Source organism: Elgaria multicarinata, chromosome 1, assembly GCF_023053635.1.
Source record: "Elgaria multicarinata webbii isolate HBS135686 ecotype San Diego chromosome 1, rElgMul1.1.pri, whole genome shotgun sequence".
NCBI classification, from domain to species: domain Eukaryota; kingdom Metazoa; phylum Chordata; class Lepidosauria; order Squamata; family Anguidae; genus Elgaria; species Elgaria multicarinata.
The window spans coordinates 36,678,090-36,700,630 of NC_086171.1; the positions used below are offsets into that span (position 1 = coordinate 36,678,090).

Consider the following 22,541-nt stretch of genomic DNA (forward strand, 5'->3'; position numbering starts at 1 on the left):
ACGATGGCAGAGAACGCGTGTGGCGGAGGACTAAACTGCGAGCCAGCTTCCCTCAGAGAAGCGCGAGTCGACACCGCCAAAGCGGGAGAGAAGGTCGGGCGGGAAGAGGCCCGGGGCGGGGCTTGTGGCTTGGCCTGGCTGCCGGTTGTTTTGTTAGTAGGTGGGATCTGGAAGAGCCCATGATGCCGACTCAGAAGGGGAGGACGCGTTTGCCTCAAACTACACGCCAGCCTCGGCCTTGGAGGAAGTCCGCGATATCCGATAGTTCAGCTTCTGCCCGCCGCGGTCGTAAGCTTAGCGGCAGCCCTCAGCAGGCACCGAAGGGCGAGAGAAAGCGCCTGCGCGCCACGCTCCACCTCCATCCCCCCCCTCCACAGCAGCACCACCACCCCGCTTGAAAGAGATGGTCCGTCCCACCGCGCGCGCCCTGCTCCCGCGGTTCGGTGGCTGCCTTGCAGGTGGGGGAAGGGCAAGGCAGACCCCGGGCCTTGGAGGGGAGCCTGCGCCCCGACGCTGAGGCGGCTCTTGTTCCTCCTCTGCCAGCCACCCAGCCGGGCGGGACCATGGCGAACGAGGGGGAGGACGGGGCCATGAAGGTTCCCGAAGAGATGTTCAAAGATGTCAAGTTCTTCGCCGTGGGAGACATAGAGCCCCAGGTACCTCCCCCACCCCCGGCAAACTCGCCGCCTTCTTGTCTTCCACCACCACCACCAGCCGCCCGGCCGAGGAGGCACCGTGCGCTCCCCCCCTGCCCACCGTGGGGGAGATTCCAAGTCTTGCTCGCCGGGCCACGCGCTGACAGCGGCTCGCGCGCTGGCTTGGAGCGCGCGGCCGCTCGGGAAGGGAGGGGGGATCTCGGGGTGCGCTCTCATCCTCGCGGGGGGCGGAGGTGGGAGCCGTCCTGGCGGCCGTTAACGGTTTATAACGACCATTCTCTTGTCTTCTGTGCCTGTCCGCCTTCCTTCCCTCCCTCTCGAAGTGCGGCAGGCCCTGCGGCGGCCTGAGCTGACTTGGTGGTGGGGAGGAGGAGGAAGGACGGGAGGACGCTGGGTCCCTCCTTCTCCTCTTCCTCAGACTAGTGTGCTTCCCTCCTTCTCGCCACCCCCCCCCCCCCCATTCAGCCCCCTGCACCTGAAGGGATGCGGCCACGAGCAGGCCTCTTTCGTTTCTTCCATTCCCTCTTCTTCCTCACCTTGGCAGCCTGGGCCTTCCCCGGGGTATTTTCATTTTACGAATCCCAACAGAGCCAGTTTGCCCAAACAGCACAGTCATGTGGGGAAGCTTTTCCCGGACCATACCTCTCTTCAGGCCGCAGGTGGAGGGAAAGTTTAGGTGTTCCTTCTTGTAAAGTTCCTACCTATTCATAGATAGCGCTTTCCCTTGAGGTGAGTTCCCCGCGACCTCCTCCTAAAATCCCACAATGGGGGGAGTCATTAGGACATGCAAGCCCCACTCCCCCCTTTACACACAAACAACCCGAGGTAGTGTACAGCCAAAGAGCAACCATGCTGATTGTATAAACTGGCCCTGATTCCACCAGAATTTATTTATTTATTTTTATTTATTTATCTAGAATATTTATATACCGCTCCCCATTGAGACCTCTTGCCCTTTTCTGGTGTTTTACTTTAGTTTCTTCAGTCTATGGCATCTTATTGATGAAATAATTCACTTCTGATCATACAGTGCTCCTTAAATCTCTATACACTTTCTTGTCTGCCCCTGGATCATGTAGAAGGTTCTTGCCTGCTCCTGGGTCATGTAGAAGCTTCTTGCCCTAAGCTTGTTCACATAGTTTATTGCTATCTTAGTCAAGCATCTGAATGCAGCCCCAGTCTTGTCCATAGCTACACAAGTTGCCCCTTTTATGGGCAGTGATTCAAAGAAAGCTGCTCCAGTATCATGGCTATTGGTCAACCATGGGCATCAACTTTGTGTCCGGTATAAGTCTCAGCAAGACTGGGAGGCTTTGCAAGTTGTAGTTAGATTTGGAAAGTCACAATTTGCGCCTGTCAGTTCTCAGGGAAAGACAAAAAAGGGAGTAGATTCACTCCCCTCCCTCGGCCTTGAGACTGTAAGGTTTCCCTGGGAACTTGAGAGTGTTTAGAAATGGGGGCGGGGTGGTTGTTGTTGAAGAGGTCACTCAGATAATAGTGTCTTCTTGGTGGGCTGAGCAGTGCTGCCCCATTTGGACACGGGAATGGCCTACGGTCCAGAGCCCTATCTGTTGGGTGGTTTGAGTCAGACCTACACCTCCCTGAATAACTGGAGCAAAGGCAAGGAGTCTTTGCTAGGATCAGCCTCGACTCATGGCCTGAAACCCCTCCCTGTTTGGATCCATCACCATTTGGGACCTTGAAAGCACTCTGCACATGGACTCTCTTCTTTTTGGATTTTGGATTACTAAGGACTGTGCCATGGAAAGTACTGTGAGGCTTTTCAGGTTTCTTTCAAAATATATATATGTGTGTGTGTGTCAGCTAACAATTAAACGGATTAAAACAAAATCTTAATCATAACATAAAAACAAAAAGACATAATAAAGGAAATAAACAGCACCTAGCCAATTAACACCCCTTTTAGCAACAGATCAGTTTATATGCTAAAGGCAAAACTGAATAAAAGCATCTGTGTGCTGGCAGAAGGCCAACGGTCAGGAGAGAACTTAGAGAGAACTTAGCCTCCCTCAGCAGGGAGTTCCGGAGCCTGGGAACGGCCTCTGAGAAGGCCATCTCTTCTATCCCTACCAAATGTGCCTCTGATGGAGGCTGGCTTGTATGTTTGCATTACTAGAGCAAGAGCTGGACATGGTAGGTAGACCAGGATGAGTAGGCCATCTTTAATATTTGGTGTCTTCTGCCATGCTTTGAAGCTTTTGCTACCGATTTATTGTAGCTCTGCTCTGCTCTGATTAGTGCTTGGTCTGGGGAGAGAGCTGGCTTCAGTATGAGCAAAATAGTTTGGCCTCAACCATGTGTTCATTAGCTTTTTTCTAGAATTGAAACAAAAAAAGTTTACTTTCATCTTTTCAGGTTATTCAGTTTCTGAAAGATGGGAAAGCAAAGGAAGTTTCTTATAATGCCCTGGCATCGCACATCATTTCAGAAGATGGAGACAATCCAGAAGTTAGTGAATCTCGTGAAGTCTTTGATCTTCCAGTAGTAAAAGTGAGTACTGACATCATTTTGATTGATTGTTTTTTCACTGCAGTAAACTTAATTTTAGAGCAGGGTTTTCAGGATTATTAATATTTGAGGATTTCCCCTTGCATGCAGAAAAGAGCTCTATGTGTGGATTGAGTGTAAGGAAGGGGAACCCTTAGATTCATCACCTGCAGTGTTTGTGCAAAGTTCTTTTGTACCATGATGAATAAGAAGAGAGTGCCAGGATTCAAGTCCCTCTCCTCACCAAAATGGATTAGTGCTGTCAGGATTGATGGCACCAATCATGTGGTTGGCAAGGGAGGGCACAGAAATCGTTTGCATCTTGTGGTTCTATGGATAAAAGGAAATACCTTATCATGGACTTGTACAAGTTCTCATGTTTCTCATTGAACATCAGAAGGTCTTCTTGGGCTCAATCCCTGCCATCTCCAGATAGTGTTGGGAAAGATTCCTGACTGAAAGTGTGAGGAGCTGCTGCTAGTCAGCATAAACAATACTGAGCTAGATGGTTCAATGGACAGACTTGGTATAAAGCAGCTTCCTATGTTCCTGTAAATTGATGCTAAACAGTTAACTTAAATTTGGTATGTATTCAGTAAATAGAACCAAGTTTTGTTAGGATGTGGTGTGCATATATGCTCATAGCCTCTCACAAAATGCACTTTTTAAAACCTGTTTTTAGCCTTCCTGGGTGACTTGGTCAGTTCGATGTGGAGCTCTTCTGCCGTATCCTTTTTCCTTAAAATGTTAACTAAATTGTGTTATGCTTTTTAAAAGCTTTTAACATGAGCTGCATGTAGGTTTATTTATTTATTTATTTATTTATTTATTACATTTCTATACCGCCCAATAGCCGAAGCTCTCTGGGCGGTTCACAAAAATTAAAACCACAGTAAAACACCCAACAGTTTAAAACACAATTACGAAATACAGTATAAAAAGCGCAACCAGGATAAAACCACACAGCAAAGTTGATATAAGATTAAAATACAGAGTTAAAACAGTAAAATTTAAATTTAAGTTAAAATTAAGTGTTAAAATACTGAGTGAATAAAAAGGTCTTCAGCTGGCGACGAAAGCAGTACAGTGTAGGCGCCAGGCGGACCTCTCTGGGGAGCTCGTTCCACAACTGGGGTGCCACAGCGGAGAAAGCCCTCCTCCTAGGTTGGAATAGCAGTTGTTTCAGAGAATGAGCTAAAGGGAATTCCTTCTATATGATCAATTGGTTTTTTCCCCCCTATTTGTGCTAGTCACAGAAATATTGAAGAGAATGAAAATTGTGGTTACATTTCTTCCATCACTTGTGTTTGGTTGTGAGCATTCTCAATTTTATTTCTTTCCTCCATGTCTACAAACTATATGTTTGCCTTCACTTCTTTCCCTAAGCTAGGGTTTCCCAACAATGCGGCCTGTGAGCAGCATAGCATTCACAGGCACCTCCATCTCTCCACTTCTCTCCACTTCCTAAGAAGATTTTAAATAAAAAACTTGAAAAATGTTAAAATAGTCTTTCTGTCCCAGCCTGTAGTATTGCTCTTTCTCTCCCCTCTATCCCTTTGCTTTGATAGTTCCTCCTTGCTCCCAGCCTCTAACTTTGCTATTCCCCCTCCTTTTTAGCTCACTTTTGACTAGCCAGCCCCCCAGTGCAGCCATTAGATGACTAGCCACATCTCCATGGGAACCATTTTGTGGAGGTGCTCACAGCAGTTTCTCAAATTCCCAAATGTGCCCACAGTCCAAAAAGGTTGGGAACCTCTGCCCTAAGCCCTCTAATATTGCGCTTTCCATTCTATTCTGTTCAATATGTGTATGTGAGTTTAACAAAAAGTTTCATATAATTCTAACCAATAAGGTGTGTGTGTGGTGTGTGTGTAGTATTCTTGCTATGGAGAGTACAACAAAGTTCCTGGTACATGGGTGGGGTTGAGAACTGGGAAAATGGGCTTTTGCTCTTTGCTGCTTTTAGTCCTCTGGGCTTCTCTCATCAGTTTGACCTATATTAAATAGTTTGTGATATGGTCTAGTATGTAACTTCTGTCAACATGATTATTTATTCTTCTCTATTTTGTCTGCCCCACTCATGATGTGCTATATATTCATCTTCAATCTCTTTCATCAGTCTGTTTTTTCATGCATAGTTGTTGTTCACTAGTGTATGTGCATATATCTAAAACTTCCCTGCCACCATCATTCTTCCTGTTATGTTCATATACCTCCCTTCAGTGTTCCTAATGTTGACCTCTGCTTATAATGGGTCTGTTCAGACAACACGCTAAGTCATGGTTAGGTCCTTTTGCAGCAAATGGTTCGTGAGCGTGTTTAAACAATGGTTATGTAGCCACCACTGTTAGGAATAGTTCACATGACACATTAAATCATGGTTCACACGACACGCTAACCCATAATGTTTAGCTCAAAATGCTTAACCACCATGGCTTAGCATGTTATCTGAATAGGGTCAATAACAAATGTGTGAAGATCTTTTTCCTCTTTTAAAAATAATCTAATAATGTTTAGCAAATAGTTTTCATAAATATCTTAACTCCTAGGGTTGATTCTGCTAAGAACTTGTCTCATTCACTGTTCACTCAGTGTTTCCTGAGCTTGTGTCTTAAGTTGTACACTCAGCTGCCATTTTTCCTTTCTATCACCTAGGCATAGTCAAATATTTCAGGAAGCCCAATGTAGTTCTAATACTGATTTATCTTCATAGCTTAGGAGTCCTGCTACTCTTCCCTTCACAGACTATAGGGACCTGTTCCTGCCATCTATTTTTGATGTAGAGTGGTTGTACATATCTTACCAATAGAGAAGGTGATTGATTACATAGAAGCCTTTGGATAATACTTTAAATTTTAATAGGTTGGAATAGTTTAAACGTGATGTTTAGGAGAGTTAGAAGCAAAAAATATCATTGAAAGAGAAAAAAAGTATATGGGAGTAATACCTTGAGGCTACTGGGGGTATGGAGAAAAAAATGGTATTCCCCTTATTTAGTGTGCCACTCTCCCTCCCAGTTACAAGGGGGAGCAGTCATATCCAATGTGGGAAGGTGCAGGAAGCTGGTCCAGCTGGCACTTCAGCAGAGGTCCAATGGCATTATCTGAGTTGCATGAAGCCAGGGACTTGGGCAATGTTGGGAAGACCAGCTGCCAAGTTCGTACATACGGTACCACCTGTGGGCACAGCACACTATGTGAAGCTGGGGCTGCCTCTCTTAGCATGCAGAAAGGCAAAATGGGCAGGTGGTAGCAGTAAGGTGGGGCCTCATCCACTGATGTCATCTGGCTCACAGAAGGCCCGATGAGGGACAGTTCTGTCCTCAGCCTAAAACCTGTTAAACACCCCTGCCTTTTTGCTTTTTTCTTGTTTATAAAGCATTTCCCAGCAAGAACAAGTACATCAATTCCTCCCAATACCAAAAACTAATCAGTAATTATAACATGTCAAATGTAGTCACACACATACATTGTCAGTCTACCTGTAAATAATACATTTAAAATATTATATCTATTGTTAATTGTTGTTGATTGGTCTGTTTCGGTACCAAATTTGAATTTACTATGCCAAGAATCCAGTTGATTAATTTAAAGGTAATTGTTTAGGCACCTACAGTGACTTTATGGCAGGCTGGGACTCTAGCTTCAATCATTCAGACCCATGCTGCCTGTTCACTGCATAACAGTAAATTAGTTTACATGTAATACCTTGCTTTTAGAAGAATTGGCAATTTCACAAAATTATGCATATGTATTTGAGAAGTTTTCCGGAATACATGCCATCAATTGTTTATCATAAGACATTTTACATTGCATTATCTCCTTGACTTAATTTTGTCAGAGTAAATGGTTTCTCCCCAGAATCCTGTCAGATATTTTTTGGAGTTGCTGCTTGTCTATCTCAGGTAAGATGTTTAGTCAGATTGCTAAATGATGTGCTCAGTTCAGACAACACGTTTCTCAACAGTGGTTTTAGAACTCCATGGTGGGGTTTTTACAACAGTGTTGAGAAATGTGTTGTCTGGCGGTAAAACTCTGCCTCAAGGTGGAGGTGTTTTTTTTTGGAAAACACTCCATGCTGAATATCCATGCTGTGCAGAGGAGAGTTCCTACACAACCATTGTGTTGCATGTTGTGTGGAGGACTCCGTGGAGTTTTCTGTTGCACTGAGTTGACTTTTCCCACTGGCTACAGAGTTCCCTGGCAAGAACAGTAAAAGATGTGAGTGCCACTCTAGGAGAGCTGCTGGGATTGTTTTTCAGCAGCAGTGACTGATGGGATATCATCTGGAGGACCAGAGGAGGAAAGAGGGTGGCGGAACTGTCAATCAAACATCACAATGGATTTTACTGAACTCCATGGTAGCCCACATTCACACAGTGGTGGAGTTAGAACATGTTGGGTGGGGAGTACCTCCTAAAAACTCAACTGTTAAGTGGAGTTTTCACATTGCATTGACTAATGTGTTGTCTGAACTGAGCTAATATCTGGTACTAAAAGTTTTTATTTTTTTCTGAAAGGTTTCCTCTGAAGACCGGAGTATGCTGTGGGCTTTGATTACATTTTATGGTGGGGATTGCCGGCTGAGCCTCAATAAAAAATGCACTCATTTGATTGTGCCTGAACCAAAAGGGGTAAGAATTCTATTAAGATAGCAGTAAGTGAACTGTTTCAACAATTGAGGAAAAGTAAGTGGGATCTCCCAAGGATTTTTTTTAAATCAGTATTATATAATTTTATAAATGATCTGGGATTAGGAGTGAATAGGAGGATAGCCAGGTTGCACTAAATATTTGGAATTTTAAAATTAAGACTAAATTCTAAAGATCTCATGTAAGTCAGCAAAGAGGATACATTTGTGTGAACCGCCCAGAGAGCTTCAGCTATTGGGCGGTATAAAAATGTAATAATTAAAATAAATAAAATAAAATAAATACAGCTTGAGTGGTACAGTTGCATCTGGGCATATGTGCAATGAAGCCAGCTTTGGCCTTATTGGGATTTTTGGTTGTTTTATGTGAACCTTTGTTAATTCTTGCCACAACTCTCCACTTTGTATTGTCCTGACAGAAGAGCTTTTTATTATTTCAATATGCCAAGATAGTTTTTCAGCCCCTCTGGTACTAGGTAGTTAAAGCTTCCTTGGGGCTGCCTGGACACTTGGGGTTGGGACCTACCATTTTTTATTTATTTTATTTATTTTATTACATTTATATACCGCCCCCCAGCCGAAGCTCTCTGGGCGGTTTACAATTTTGACAATTTCCCTGGTAGAAGGTTTTTTTAATGCTGTATAGGAATTAGCAAACATAATGTTTGAGCTCTTTGAGGTTCTCTGAATTCTTCCCCAAATCTTATTTTGCCTCATTTGCATTCCTAAACATGAGCGCTATTATTATTATTATTATTATTATTATTGGGGGAAATGCTCATTCTCCTCCCCCCCCATTGAAAATATATGCATTTTTTAAAAATGCATTTTCCCCTGATTGAGTATACATACCCCCCTATAGGTGAAAGCATGAAAAAGCAGATTTTGGGGGCATTTGCACAAGTATGCATTTTTGGAATACACATTTGCACAAGTGCAGTTTTAAACATGAACATAAGTTCAGGAAATTGTGAAAATGTCCTGAGAATTGCATTCCTGATCATGTTTGGGGTTGAGAATGAGACATGTTCCCATAATTTGGGAACAGGAATGTAATTCTCATACATCCCTTATGCTGCATAAAGAGTAACTGATAGGTGGCAATTGAAAAAACAACAGCTAACAATTCTAAAGTTACTGAGTTTGCCCATATTAATGTACCATAGGACTTCCTAAAGGAGAATTTGCAAATCATTGTTAGGGAGTTTGTAATCTTACATAATTAAAACCATGAACATAACTGCTAGTGCTAATTCAAGCCAGCTTAGTTAATGTGGATTTTTAAACTCTTATCAAGTTAGCTTAAATGTTACATTTTTGTCACAGATATCATTGGAATCTTTTTGTTCTTCCCAGGAAAAATATGAATGCGCCTGTAAACGGGAGAACATTAAGATTGTGACACCTGACTGGGTTCTAGATTCTATATCTGATAAAACCAAAAAAGATGAGGCTTCCTATCATCCTCGATTAATTATATATGAGGAGGAAGAGGAGGAGGAAGAGGACGAAAATGAAGAACAGGATTCTCAAAATGAAGGTAGTACAGATGAAAAATTATCGAGCCCAGCATCTTCTCGAGAAGGATCACCTTTGGGTGATCGAGCTTTTTCACCTAAATCTATTGATGCTGACAAAACAAAAGGAGAATTGATGTTTGATGATTCATCGGACTCCTCTCCTGAAAAGCATGAAAGAAATTTGAACTGGACACCTGCTGAAGTTCCACAGACTGCTACAGCAAAGCGCAGATTGCCATCGGGCAAGGATTCTGGATTGATTAATTTGTGTGCCAATGTACCACCTGTCCCAGGCAATATTTTGTCCTCTGAGATCAGAAGTAATATAATGGCTTCAGTACAAAATCCCCAAAGTTCGGGGCGTCCTGAAATGATGGCGGCATGGAATCCTGCAGTACGGACATTAAGGAATATTACTAATAATGCTGATATTCAGCAGGTTAATAGGCCGTCAAATGTAGCACATGTAAGTATATTAACTCTACATTAATGAACCTTTGAAAGTGAATAACTTCTATCACTTTACTGTAAAATATGAATCGTAGTAGTGACTACCTTATAGGATTTCTGTAAGAACTACAACTAGATAATACATGTAAAGCACTGCAAATGCTAGGCATTTATTAGCTAGGTGCTGACATCCAATTTAAGGTGTCTTAGACTGATTACATGAGTTTGACATTGGTAAATGATGTTTGGAGCCTTTGTAGTACATAATCCCCCCTTTTCATATTGTACCTGAGAAGTACAACTTGTTCATGCTTCCTGTTTCAGCATGGCTGTGAACATTTGAAAGGGGTCTAAATTAAGCTGAAGTTGATAATAAGAAACATGTTCAGGTTTCTTATTACTAGTGACAGTTACCAAATCAGACACTGTCCTGTAGAAATCGAGGACAGGTATATAATGCATATTCAGTTTGAAACTAATCTTGTCTATTTTTAGATCATGGGAGGCTTCTTCCACAAAAGTCTCTTCATACAATAAAAGTTGGAACCTGTTACAAAATGTAGTATGGAGTGTTCCTGTTTGCTGTTCCACTCAGTCAGTTACGCTTTCGTCCATAAGACACCATTCCATTTCCCCCTCTCCACAGCAGTCAGTAGTATGAGGCAACTGAGCACACTCAGTCCTCATTGGGCTGTTTGGGGTGTGTGTGTTCCCCCGTTACGATGTGTCCCCCCCCCCCAAGGGTTTTCTCTACTTCTGCAAACTTTCCCCCCAAGTCTACTGATCAATTTTGTATCAGTGGTTCTGTTTTGGGTATGTAAGGATCCACCCTTGCCTCTGAACTTTGGAAAGAGAAGGAACGATTTGAAGACGGGGAAAGTGATCACTGTAAAATGTGTTGCTTTACTTAACGTTTGTCTTTCTCTTAAAACATTTCAGTCACATGCAAAGTAAAGAAAACCATAATTTAGGGTTTGAACGTCTTTCATCAGAGATCTCACACTTCTTGTGAAATTTACCTAATGTTGTGCAATCATTAGATCCTTGTGAAAACTCCCAATTTGTGAAGAAATGGAAGAATTGTGTAAATCATTTTTGCAGAATATACAAAACTGGTCCTATTACATTGCCTTCTTGTTATTGGACCACTTATCAGTAAACCCCAAACACCTAGGAACAAACACCGTAAACATGTTTTATGTTCACACTTGACTTGAATTTTGACCAGTTAATTTTTACTTTCAGATAACCTGGCTTATTCCCACCACCACATGAAATAGTATTCTAATAAAATATAGCCCTAATTCAATACATCTAAATGTTTCAAAATTTGATTTATGTTTTTAAAATTAAAAGGATACCTGAAGGTTACAAGCATCCCTTTTGTTTTCTAGATCTTACAATCACTGTCCGCACCTACAAAAACTTTGGAGCAACAGGTTAACCATAGCCAGCAGGGACATTCAAATGCTGTGTTGCTTAGCCAAGTTAAACTGACTCCAGAAACACACTTACTACAACAACAGCACCAGCCGCAGCAGCACCAGCCGCAGCAATCGCAACAGCAGCAACAGCACCATCCTCTCTTGCATCTTCAGCCCCAACAAATCATGCAGTTGCCGCAACAACAGCCACAGCCGCAGCAACCTCAGATTACTCAGCAGCCTTTCTCGCAGCAGCCTCATCAGTTTGCACAGCAGCAAGTTCATCAACATCAGTTTGCACAGCAGCAGTTACAATTTCCTCCCCAACAACTACATTCCCAACAGCAAATGCATCGCCCTCAACAGCAGTTTCAACAGTCAACGACTGTGCAATTTCAACAGCAGCATACCTTGCAGCAGCAGTTGCAGCAGCTACAGCAGCAGCAGCTGCAGCAGCAGCAGCTGCAACTACAGCAGCAAAACCTTCAGCAACAATTACAACAGCAGCATCAACAGCAGCAAATGCAACAGCAACAGCTACAGCAGCAACACTTGCAACGAATTCAGCAGCAGCAACAAATGCAAAATCAAGCTTCACAACACTTGACTCAATCATCTCAGACGTTACAACATCAGGCTCCAGTTCAGCCACCACAGCATCCCCAGCAGCAGCAACTGCAGCAACATCAGTTGTTTGGACATGATCCCTCTGTAGAAGGTTAGTAATTATTAACCCATGTTGCCTAAGAAGACTATTAGGGAACTGTAATTGGTCCAGAACGCAGCTGCCCAATTGTTAATAGGAGCTGCATACAGGGAACATGTGACTCCCTTGTTGAAACAGCAGGTACCATTTGTTTCTGGGTACTATTAAAAATGCTGGTGATGACCTTTAAAGCCCACGCAACTATTGAGGACATTTTTGGAGGCCCTCTTGTATGTCTCAGCAACCTTGAGATATGTCTAGTTGGGACTAGGGAGATAACCTAGACTCTGGAACACCATTAATAACCTTCTGGAAGTTGGTGAAGACCTTCCTTTTTAGGAAGGCAATTAAGTGTATAATTTTAATTGGCTGTGTAAAAGCTGCCAAGACCAGAGCAAGCAATTCCCTAGAGTACAAAAGATCTCTGAAAGAGAGCCACCTTTGCCAGCTATCTGAGAACCAGAAACAAGGGAGCTCAATCCCCTCAGAGTGAGTTCCACAACCTTGGGGTTCTTGCCAAAAAGGCTGTGCCCGAGGCACCATCAGATATGAGATGACAGAAAAACTAGGAGCAGGGACTTGGGTTGGATCCAGATTTAGGCTAGATCAACTGCACTGGCGAAAGTGGACTTCCGCTCCCTCTTTCCCATGGCAGACCTACAGTGCTCTCATCTTACTGTTTACAGTCAGAAAGCAGCCTTCATAGTGCACTTTAAACCTAGTGAAGGGCAATCTCTGCATGGTGCTCCTTCACCTTATATGTAATAGGTGGAAGAAATACCCCACACCCAGCCCATGGGATTGTATGTCCACAGTGTGGCCCCTGTCCCTAGAACTACTGCATTTGTAGGACACCCTGTAAGTCTCTGCACCTGCTTCCTAACATTGATCAACTATTTGCTGAGAGGGAGGACCTCCCAAGAGCAAGCAAACACTTAAGAAACAAAATTCATAGCTGATACTAGACTATCAATCATGACCTAAGTGAAAATTTGCTGAGATATAATTTCATTTGCACTTCTTTTATAGTTCCAGAAGAATATTTTTTATTGGGTTGTGTGTTTGCAATTGCTGATTACCCGGAGCAGATGTCTGATAAACAGCTGTTGACAACATGGAAAAGGGTAACTATTTGTTCCATTTTTGAATACTTTCCCATTTTTTACATAATTTTCCCAGAGAGTTTCTTAATTTAATCATTTAAAAATACAATGTTGGTTTTTTTATAACTTATAATATGAATGTATTCAATCTGTGTCCAAAAAATGTATGTTTCATGCAAAGTCTCATATTCTTCTCTCCTTTTAATCAATCTTTTTTTATTGAATAAGTCTTCATTTCAAACACAGTAGGCACATATTAAATACAAACAATAAATGCATGAAGCTTAAACATGAAAGTAACCTTTAAAAAGTCTAAGATGAAGTAATAAAATATTAAAATGTTGGAAAATACCTGTACCTTTTGTTTACTTTCCCTCCCTGCTGGATGGATTCAAACATAACTTTTACCTTTATCTTCTGTATCTAAAGCCCTTCTGCTAAAATTTCCCGTACTTCTAAAAAAAAAAAGGTTTTTCAAGCTTACTGATAAAAGGTGGCAATATCTTTGCGATCTTCATGCAAGTGTCTTTTTAAACCTTCGTATTGATGTAATATAGAAAAGAATTTGCAAGGAGACTTTTTGGGTTGACAAACTTTTTAAGTGTGTCTACTTTTCAATTCAAGATAATCCAAGCACATGGTGGTACAGTAGATCCTACGCTCACAAGCCGATGTACACATCTTCTCTGTGAAAGTCAGCTTAGTAATATGTATGCTCAGGTAAGACAAAATGGCACATGCTAATCTATACATTTGATTTGTAAGAGTTGTAAAAAGTAGAACTGCTCATTTGATTATGCAGAATGAAATATTATAGTCAAGGAGAAAACATTTTATTTCTAATTCCTCTTTCTAGATATTTTTTTCATATAAATTCTTGGCTTTCACTGGGGTGAAAAGAGCTAATGGGAGTTGTAATGGGGGCTAAAACTCCCATTAGCTCTAATCAGTGTAGGCAATGGGGGATCATGGGACTTGTGGCCCTCTAGAGCTTTAGGCCTACAAGTTTCTCTCCCCTACTCTAGGGTGATCTTAGCCCTAGGTTTTTGAAAAAAACTGCCACTTCCAGGGTTATTTTTTAAAATGCAGGTCATCCTAATATCTGATAGTATGTTGTTTTCCAGCATAGTCAAGGCAAAAATGTTTACTCCTCAAGCATTGATTTGGATTAGTAGCTAGCCATTATTTATGATAGCCAGTAATTTCTCTCCCCCACCCCCAAAGTTTTGGGACACAGATCTTGTGGGATGAGGGGAAGCTGGCACACTAATTTCAACCTGGGATTGACAAAAGTAGGTGTTTGGCAAGAGCTGTCTCGTATCAATTCACACCATACTTTGAGGAAGGATAGATTTGCTACGAGTCCTCCCATTGTTTCTTGCTACCCATCACAGCAGGAATTTGGGAAGGACACATATTTATTTATTGAGAATACTTGTTTTCCACTCGATAGCCTTAAGAGGCTCTCAAGAGAAGCTTACAAAAGATTCTCAAAATATAATTGGTCTCAAAATCTATTGCAGGAACAAAATTACATGGTGTCCAGAAGGAACCAGGATAACTGGGGCATCATTTCCTGCCCTCATCCTCATTCTTCCATGGTGTCATACTAGGCAGTGGCTCCCGCTGAGGTCCTCTGAGCCAAGGGAGTGGGACTGAACAGCTGAAGGAAAGGAAGCAGTAAGAAAGTCTCAGCATTTCTTTCCTTCTGCAAAGCATAGCATAAAATACATACTCTGAGATATTGAGGCAGTTGCTTGTCCAATTTCAAAGGAGGAGTTCCAGTTTGTTCAGCCTGAGGAGGTAGACAGTTAAAAATATTTAATTGCATTTATATCCCTCCTTTATTCCTCCTTAAGCTTACTTGGAGGGATCAGAGCAACCAAGTTGTCCTTAGACAATGTCCATCCCGGTTTATAAGAGCTGCCAGAGCGGGTGTGGTCAGTTGGGTGATGGAGATTGTTAATGTCTTCTTGAAGAAAGGCCATGGGAGGTTTTAGCAAGACCTTTATTGAAGAAGCCTTCACTGGCTCCCATCAGCCTTGATCATTATTGGCCAGTTTCATATCTCTTTTCAGTAAGGTCTTGGAGCTGATGGTGGCCTTGTAACTCCAAGTTCTCTTGGATGGAACTGATAATCTGGATACTTTTCAATCTGGATTCAGGTCTGGTTTTAGGACAGAAACAGCCTTGGCCATCTTGTTTTATGACCTATGTTGGGAGCTAGATGGGGTTGTCCCTCCCTGTTGGTTCTGGTGGACCTCTCAGCAGCTTTCGACATAATTGATCATCTGACTTGGACACCTTGGAGGCACTGAGTTGCCGTGGTTCCATTTCTATTTGGCTCAGTGTTCCCAGAAGAATGTGCAAAACGAGTGTCTTGTTGGTCAGTAGACAGACCAACCCAGGATTGGGAGTACAACCTGTCCACCTCCTCAGGATAGCTCAGTCTCTGAAGGATCAGATACACAGCTTGGGAATGCTCTTGCATCCAGTGCTGCTCCTGGGTGGTCAGTTCACAGCAGTTGCCAGGAATGCCTTTGTTCAGCAATGTCATGTTTCCAGAGTCTGAGCCTAGCAGTTGCAAGGGTCCAAGGGGGATTCTCTGCATCCATTTTTGAGTGATGCCCTCATGGTAGTCACCTCTGAGGCCTCCTCCTGGTCTACTGACAAATCCAGGGCATTACTAGTGGAAGGTGGTTCCTGGTTCTCCAGCTCCTCTTTCAAGGAGGAGTTCTTCAGCAGGGACATGACAAGCAAAATGCAGCAACCAGATTTTTGTCTGGTGCTTGTTTACAGACCATATTACACCAATTTTGAAACAGCTCTTTTGGCCTCCAATTTCTTTCCAATCCCAATTCAAGGTGCTATAAAGGTGCTTACCTATAGGTGCTATAAAGCCAGAAATGACTTGAGACCAGGGTATCTGGATGAGTGCCTTCTCTGGTATAAGCTCCTCCATTGTAGAACTTCCTCCCCAGGGAGCAGGGTAGGGGATAGGTTCGCCGCCTCTTTAGATTGCTGGTGAAGATGATACTGTTCTGCTGAGCATTTAATACTTAATGACACTTTCTCATTTTATTGTTTATCCCAGTTTTAAAAATGTTTTAGGTTTTTGTATTTTTATATATTTTATTCTTTGTGTTGTTTTTATTGTATATCTCCTTGAGAATAACTGAATGGAGGGGTGACCCAAAAATATTCTAAATAAATAATACTGTGATACAAAAGAGTCCTCTCTTGAATCCTCTGCCCTTGCCAGATAATTTGAGGTCTCACCTCACTTCTTGAGGAATTTTGTAAAAGGAAACAATGAGTCTTGCTGTCCTGCCTTGTACAGAAGCCCAGTATGAATGGAAAGATTCCTTTCTGCAATTTGAAAAAAAATTAGTGGCGGAAAGTTTGTGCTGGCTCTTGAGGGAAAGAGACAGTTGCGGGTGGGTGGGGCAGTTGTCATAACTCAGTATATGGAGCTCTGCTTCTGAACCAGTATTAGGTGGGGGTTTATTTATTTATTTATTACATTTCTATACCGCCCAATAGCCGGAGCTCTCTGGGCGGTTCACAAAAATTATTGTCAATACATTGCAAAACAGCACTTAAGAGATACAGTAGTGTTGTGATGTCACTCTAGAGATCCCATCAACATAAGCAATAATGTTTGGGGGTGGTTGTTTCCCATTCTCAGATGGCTTCCACCCGCCAAAGTCTTTTAAGTGCATTTTCCAGTGGTCTCAAGGCCCCTGGAATAATTAAGTCAACCCCTTTTCTGATTAATGTCAGCAACCTGTCTCAGCCTTTCCTGATTAGCTTGTGATTTTCTAGGAGCCATGCCTGTAGAAATTTAAACTAGCCTGTTCTAATATATCATGCTGTAGTCGTAGAAAGTACCTTCTGTGGACATTGGGTGGAAACCATCTGAGAACTGGGAACAACTACCCTCAAACATTATTGCTTATGCTGATGGGGTCTCTAGAATGACCTTTCAACACTACTGTGTTAAGTGCTGTTTTGCTGTGAAACCTAAAGCTATCTGCAAGAATACCCAAAAGTAAGTCCCACTCAGATCCATGGTTCTTCTCCTTGACATTCTTGAAATATTATTGGCAAGGATACTTAAAAAAAACACCAAACCCTTCTTAAAGCTCTTCTTTCTTCCCAATGTTATAAAGCTACAGGTAATGTACTAAATAGACAAGTTGCTAAATGTACCTTTTACAAATACTGCAGCATAATAAATCTGTTCTGTTAACTGAAAAAGATATTGTGTCGTTTGAATAGCACTTCTAACTTGCTAAGATTAACTGTTTTTTCATTTGTTTAACACCAACCCTGTGAGACATGTCAACGTTATTCTCACTTCGTAAATGAGAACTTGTAGCTGAGAGCTACTTGCTTAAGGAAAGCTAGTGAGCCCATTTCAGAGATGACACTCAAATTTAAATCACCAGAACACAGTGTAATTGTATGATGCACCTATCTAATTTGGTTTGAAAGTGGTAGTTAAAGGCTTTAAAAACCAAAGGAGTATCTTGTTAATCCTTGTAAAATATTTTTGTACATGGGTTCTAAAATATAGTAAATTAAAAACTACAGTGACTGTACTACTGTATATATGTGTTGCAGGCTTTGAGAGAAAAGAAGAGGTGTATCACAGCACACTGGCTGAACGCTGTGCTAAAAAAGAAGAAAATGATACCACCTCATCGAGCTCTTCATTTTCCAGTAGCATTTCCACCAGGAGGGAAACCATGTTCTCAGCATGTAAGAAATCTAAATTCAATCTTTTGCTTGGAAGTGCCGCTGCTATTTTATTGTAAGCAGCGCTTCATGTATATAAAAAATGCAAAAATGATTAAATATGGAATCTTCACTCTTTAAAAATATTGTATAATTGGAATAAATACAATTACATAAATTAATTTAGGATGACCTTTTGTCCTGGTCCTAAATGTCATACATGAACACAAATTCCACTGGAAATCAATGGGATTTATATTCTCATTGTGTAATTGAAGTAATTCGCCTGTTTTAATCTCAGGTGTTGAGTTGATTATTTGAACATCCCATTTGAAGATTCTTAAGTTATTGAATTGTGAAGGGGTTTGTGTTACATGGTAACTTTGGTTATCACCTGGAATGTGGGTCTTGACGTGAAAATGAAATCATAAACTGACTCATCTGAGGACTTTACTACTTCTTATTTAAATGTCTGAATTGGGGCCTTATTTGTCAGTTGTTTGGTTTCTTAAGCCTTGAGCCTTCCTAAATCAAATATGTCAGTCTTAATATAACTATGAAATGGGCCCTGAAGGCTGAAAAGCAAGCTAAAAATACCTAGATAGGTAAGACAGAAGACTGCTTGGCTGGTGGCAGTCATTTGTCCACAACTGAAGTTTAACAAGCACAGTCAAGGCTTCATAGTATGCTTTTAAATTATTGAAAATTTAGGGAAGAAAAGTAAGCATTTTATAATATTTTTAGAATGTTTTAAAGATGTTTTAATCAATGATGGTATGTTTTTAATCAGTTTTTAATGTGTATTTAATATCATGTTTTTATACTGTTTGTTTTATACTTTGAATGGTTTTCGTTTTTGTGAACCGCCCAGGGAGCTTTGGTTATTGGGTGATATAAAAATGAAATAAATAAATAAATAAGCCATTGATTCCAGTTCAGACAAACGGTTTAAGAAGTGGGGTACTTTTGCCCTTGTATTGCATTGATAGGTATTTAAGAATGAGTTAGCTATCATCTTCCCCATATACTGGGAAGGGCCAAGAGGAACTTACTTACACTGGGAACTGTTCTTACCTCTTTCAGTGCCTCAAACAACATTCAGTAGATCTCAGTAGCTTAAATATTTATGACACTTAGAATCATAGAATAGTAGAGTTGGAAGGGGCCTATAAGGCCATCGAGTCTAGCCCCCATCTCAATGCAGGAATCCACCCTAAAGCATACCTGACAGATAGTTGTCCACTTGATCTATCTAATCTACACTCATATTTATAACTGTTTCATTCTTTTCTGTCCCAGATAGTCTCGGTGACAGGATTTGTTGATAGTGACAGAGATGACCTCAAGCTGATGGCTTACCTGGCAGGTGCAAAATACACAGGCTATCTTTGTCGCAGTAACACAGTTCTCATCTGTAAAGAGTAAGTGGCTTACCACAGCGGTGTTCTAGAATAATAATGTGCTCCTCTAGTTATGCAAGATATAAATGCAGCTATATTTTCTTTAGTACAATATATGAAATCGTGTTAGGGATGTTCTGCTTCTTCAGTCACATTGTTAAAGCATATTATAGTTTAAATGTTTTCTTTTTAATGATAAAAAGATAACTTGCTATACAAGACATCCTAAGTTGTGAAATGATTTGAAATTGTATGCTTTTATAGGCCTTTAAGTTATTGACACATCAAAGGACATGTTCAGGCTCACAAATCACTTAGTATGCTTAGACATAACCACAATATAAACAATATTGTAATAATTTGTAAAAATATAAATGTAAAATAAAAAATCAAAAGGAGAAGTTAGTATGTTTTAACATGTCTTGTATCATTTATGTGTCTCTTTTTGCTCTGTAACAAGGCCTAGCGGTTTAAAGTACGAGAAAGCCAAAGAGTGGAGGATACCATGTGTGAATGCACAATGGCTTTGTGATATATTACTTGGAAACTTTGAAGCATTGCGGCAAATACAGAACAATCGATATACAGTCTTTAGTCTTCAAGAACCACTTGCTCCTAATCAGCATCTAGTTCTAAACCTTCTCGGTAAGACAATCTGCCAGAAAGACAAAATTATGAAAATCAAATGTTATCTCTCTGTGCAACAACAACAACAACAACAACAACAATATTAATAATAGTTGCTCAGGCTTATGGAAATTGGCGTATTTCAGGACATCCTGGTATATGTGCTACTTGGTTTATACCGCAGAGCTCATCTGCTTAGATCTGGGATCTGCCTTCTTTGGGCAGAAAGATTCTGCTCACGGAAGGTGCCTCTGCCAGATTTTCATGAATCTCTCTCCCTCCTGCACTACAAGTGACACAACTCAGTAGGTTACCTCACCCTGTGTGCGGCATTACCAGGGGGCTGGAGTGACTCATGAGGAAGATGGGGCATGGAGGCCACTTCAGCTAACACATTTGCACATGCATAAATGTGGATCCAACCCAGCAAGTTTATCAAATGTAAGTCCTATAGGGCTCATTGGTGCTTACTCCCAGGGTGAATAAAGACTGATGATCTTTTTTCCAATTAAACTTAAATTGGGTTTTTAATTTCAGATCGGATTTAATTTTTCTTTTTTAATGATAAATACTAAGTTTCTCTTACGGCACTAGGTTAACATTAGACATATGCCCCGGCTACTTGATTCAACTCAGACACCAACTCAGTGCTTCCAATCTAATTCAAGCACTGAATGTGAGTTGAGATTCACAAAGCCGAGGCTTCATGCCTCCATTGATTGACTGGGTTTGGACGACATGCTGCAGTTTATTATGGGTTATTTAACCTTAAAAACAGACCATGGTTATGTGAGAGTTGTTTAATCGTTGCATAATCCACATTCACCGAGTTTGCATGACACAACAACCCCCCAAGCAGGGTTTGTGTATTCAAAATGACAGTCACATTCCCCATTCACATGCCGCAGCGTAATATTATTATTTTAATAATAATAAAAAAAATTGCGAACACATTTGTGTACATTTGAAGGGGGGAAAAGGTGGCAAATGCTTTTGGGACAATACTAAGTGCCTTTTCTCCATAGGTGGAGGGGTGGACATCACAGATGAGGGGGAAAGGACATTGGAGGCCACACTAGCGAAATCACAATGATTGGCTAGGCTTTTTGGCACTGTTGCCAGGCAGCTCTGTACCTGCTTGGGACAAGCCACCATTCCAGGTTTCAATGTCCCAACAAGAAGTCACCATGAACAAGCCAACAACAAGCCGTGGATTCTCAGGGTGGCTTGTGCATGGTTAACAAACTGAATAATCCATTCTGGGTTTGGATGTCATGATAACCTATGCTGACAAAAAGAAGGCTTATTGTGTCTCCCCTTACCTTTTTCCAAGCTAAACAATCCCAGCTGTTTTAACCTTCCACCATAGTTACCCCAGCCCCTTGATGATTTTAGTTGCCCTTTTATGCACCTTTTCCGGCTCTACAATATCTTTTTTTAGGTATGATGGCCAAAACTGTATACAGTATTCTTCTAAGTGTGGTTACACCATAGATTTGTATAAGAGCAGTATGATATTCATAGTTTTATTCTCAATTCCTTTCCTAATCATGCCTTACATAGAGTTTGCCTTTTTTACAGCAGTCACACGCTGAACTGCATTTGCCATTTGAATGCCCACTCTCCCAGCTTGGAGAGATCCTTTTGGAGCTCCTCACAATCCCTTTGTGTTTTCACCACCCTAAATAATATGGTGTCATCAGCACACTTGGCCAATTCACTGCTCACTGCTAATTCCAAATCATTTATGAACAAGTTGAATAGCAACGCTCCCAATACAGACCTCTGTGGGAACCCACTAATTACATCCCTCCATTGGGAGAATTTACCATTTATTCCTGTTCTCTTCTTTCTGTTTTTAACTAGTTACATTATTGTTTTTAAGAAATATATGAAGGAATAGCAATGGGGAAATTGATCTAAATGAGTAATTTAAATCACCTTTTTTTGTTTGCTTAGCTCTTTGATTTAAATTACTCTGGAAGTGGTAGGATTTAGTTTCTGAAACAAAAGGTGCTATGTATTAGCTTACCTTATCTAAACTCCACTATATTACCTGAATATTTGTTTATTTTTATTTAATTGTGAAATCAGTGAATATTCTATATAGACTGTGAGATTCTAAGTGTGCTAATTAGCCTGATGTGGCTGGAAAAGTACTGAATAAGCTTATTGGAGCACCAAGAAAACTTATGCTTTAGTGTAAGAAGTTATTCTTATTTGCTGGTTCTGCTTATTCCCAGATGCTTGGAGAGTGCCATTAAAGGTATCATCAGAACTTCTAATGGTATGTGGACTCAAATTTTAATGTATTTAGTCTTTATTTTAATGTATTTACTATTCCAGTGGAGAATGGAAAAAGAAATCTGTTTGGGGAAAAGAAATACGATTTCATAAAAGATTTATTGGTTTAAAATATTTTTATATTGCTCCTCATTTAAAATTTATTCCAGGGCAGTATATGTGAAGGAAAACAATATATGAAGGAAAACACACACCTTAATATAACGCACTAAAACATGCCACAAATAAAAGCAGCAAATGAAAGATACCTAAAATGGCTCGGTGAATAAAAAATGGGGGTTGCCTGGCACCTAAAAGATAACCATATCTTATCCTGGTGGACATCCTTAAAGAGAAAATTCAAAAACACAAACTACGGCTGAGAAAGCCCTGTCTCTAGCTGACAGCAACCTTGCCTCTAATGTGGGAGGTTCTGGGAGAAGGACATCAATGGATGGCTTTAGAGTTTGGGCA

At 41.0% G+C, this 22,541-nt stretch overlaps 1 protein-coding gene across 2 annotated transcripts in view; it reads left to right on the plus strand.

Annotated features, from left to right (window-relative positions):
• The first annotated feature begins 438 nt into the window (after positions 1-438).
• Positions 439-22,541, plus strand: part of PAXIP1 (PAX interacting protein 1) — a 37,237-nt gene continuing 15,134 nt past the window's right edge. Inside the window, exons 1-13 of one of the 2 annotated variants that reach the window (XM_063126026.1) lie at positions 439-656; positions 3,033-3,167; positions 3,847-3,890; positions 7,005-7,068; positions 7,684-7,797; positions 9,171-9,800; positions 11,179-11,926; positions 12,944-13,038; positions 13,642-13,737; positions 17,644-17,781; positions 19,057-19,178; positions 19,618-19,802; positions 22,028-22,071. In XM_063126026.1, the coding sequence (XP_062982096.1) occupies positions 564-656; positions 3,033-3,167; positions 3,847-3,890; positions 7,005-7,068; positions 7,684-7,797; positions 9,171-9,800; positions 11,179-11,926; positions 12,944-13,038; positions 13,642-13,737; positions 17,644-17,781; positions 19,057-19,178; positions 19,618-19,802; positions 22,028-22,071 (2,508 nt within the window). In that variant the 5' untranslated portion in view covers positions 439-563. The remainder of the gene's footprint in view (positions 657-3,032; positions 3,168-3,846; positions 3,891-7,004; positions 7,069-7,683; positions 7,798-9,170; positions 9,801-11,178; positions 11,927-12,943; positions 13,039-13,641; positions 13,738-17,643; positions 17,782-19,056; positions 19,179-19,617; positions 19,803-22,027; positions 22,072-22,541) is intronic. The other variant, XM_063126036.1, reaches the window with a different exon arrangement.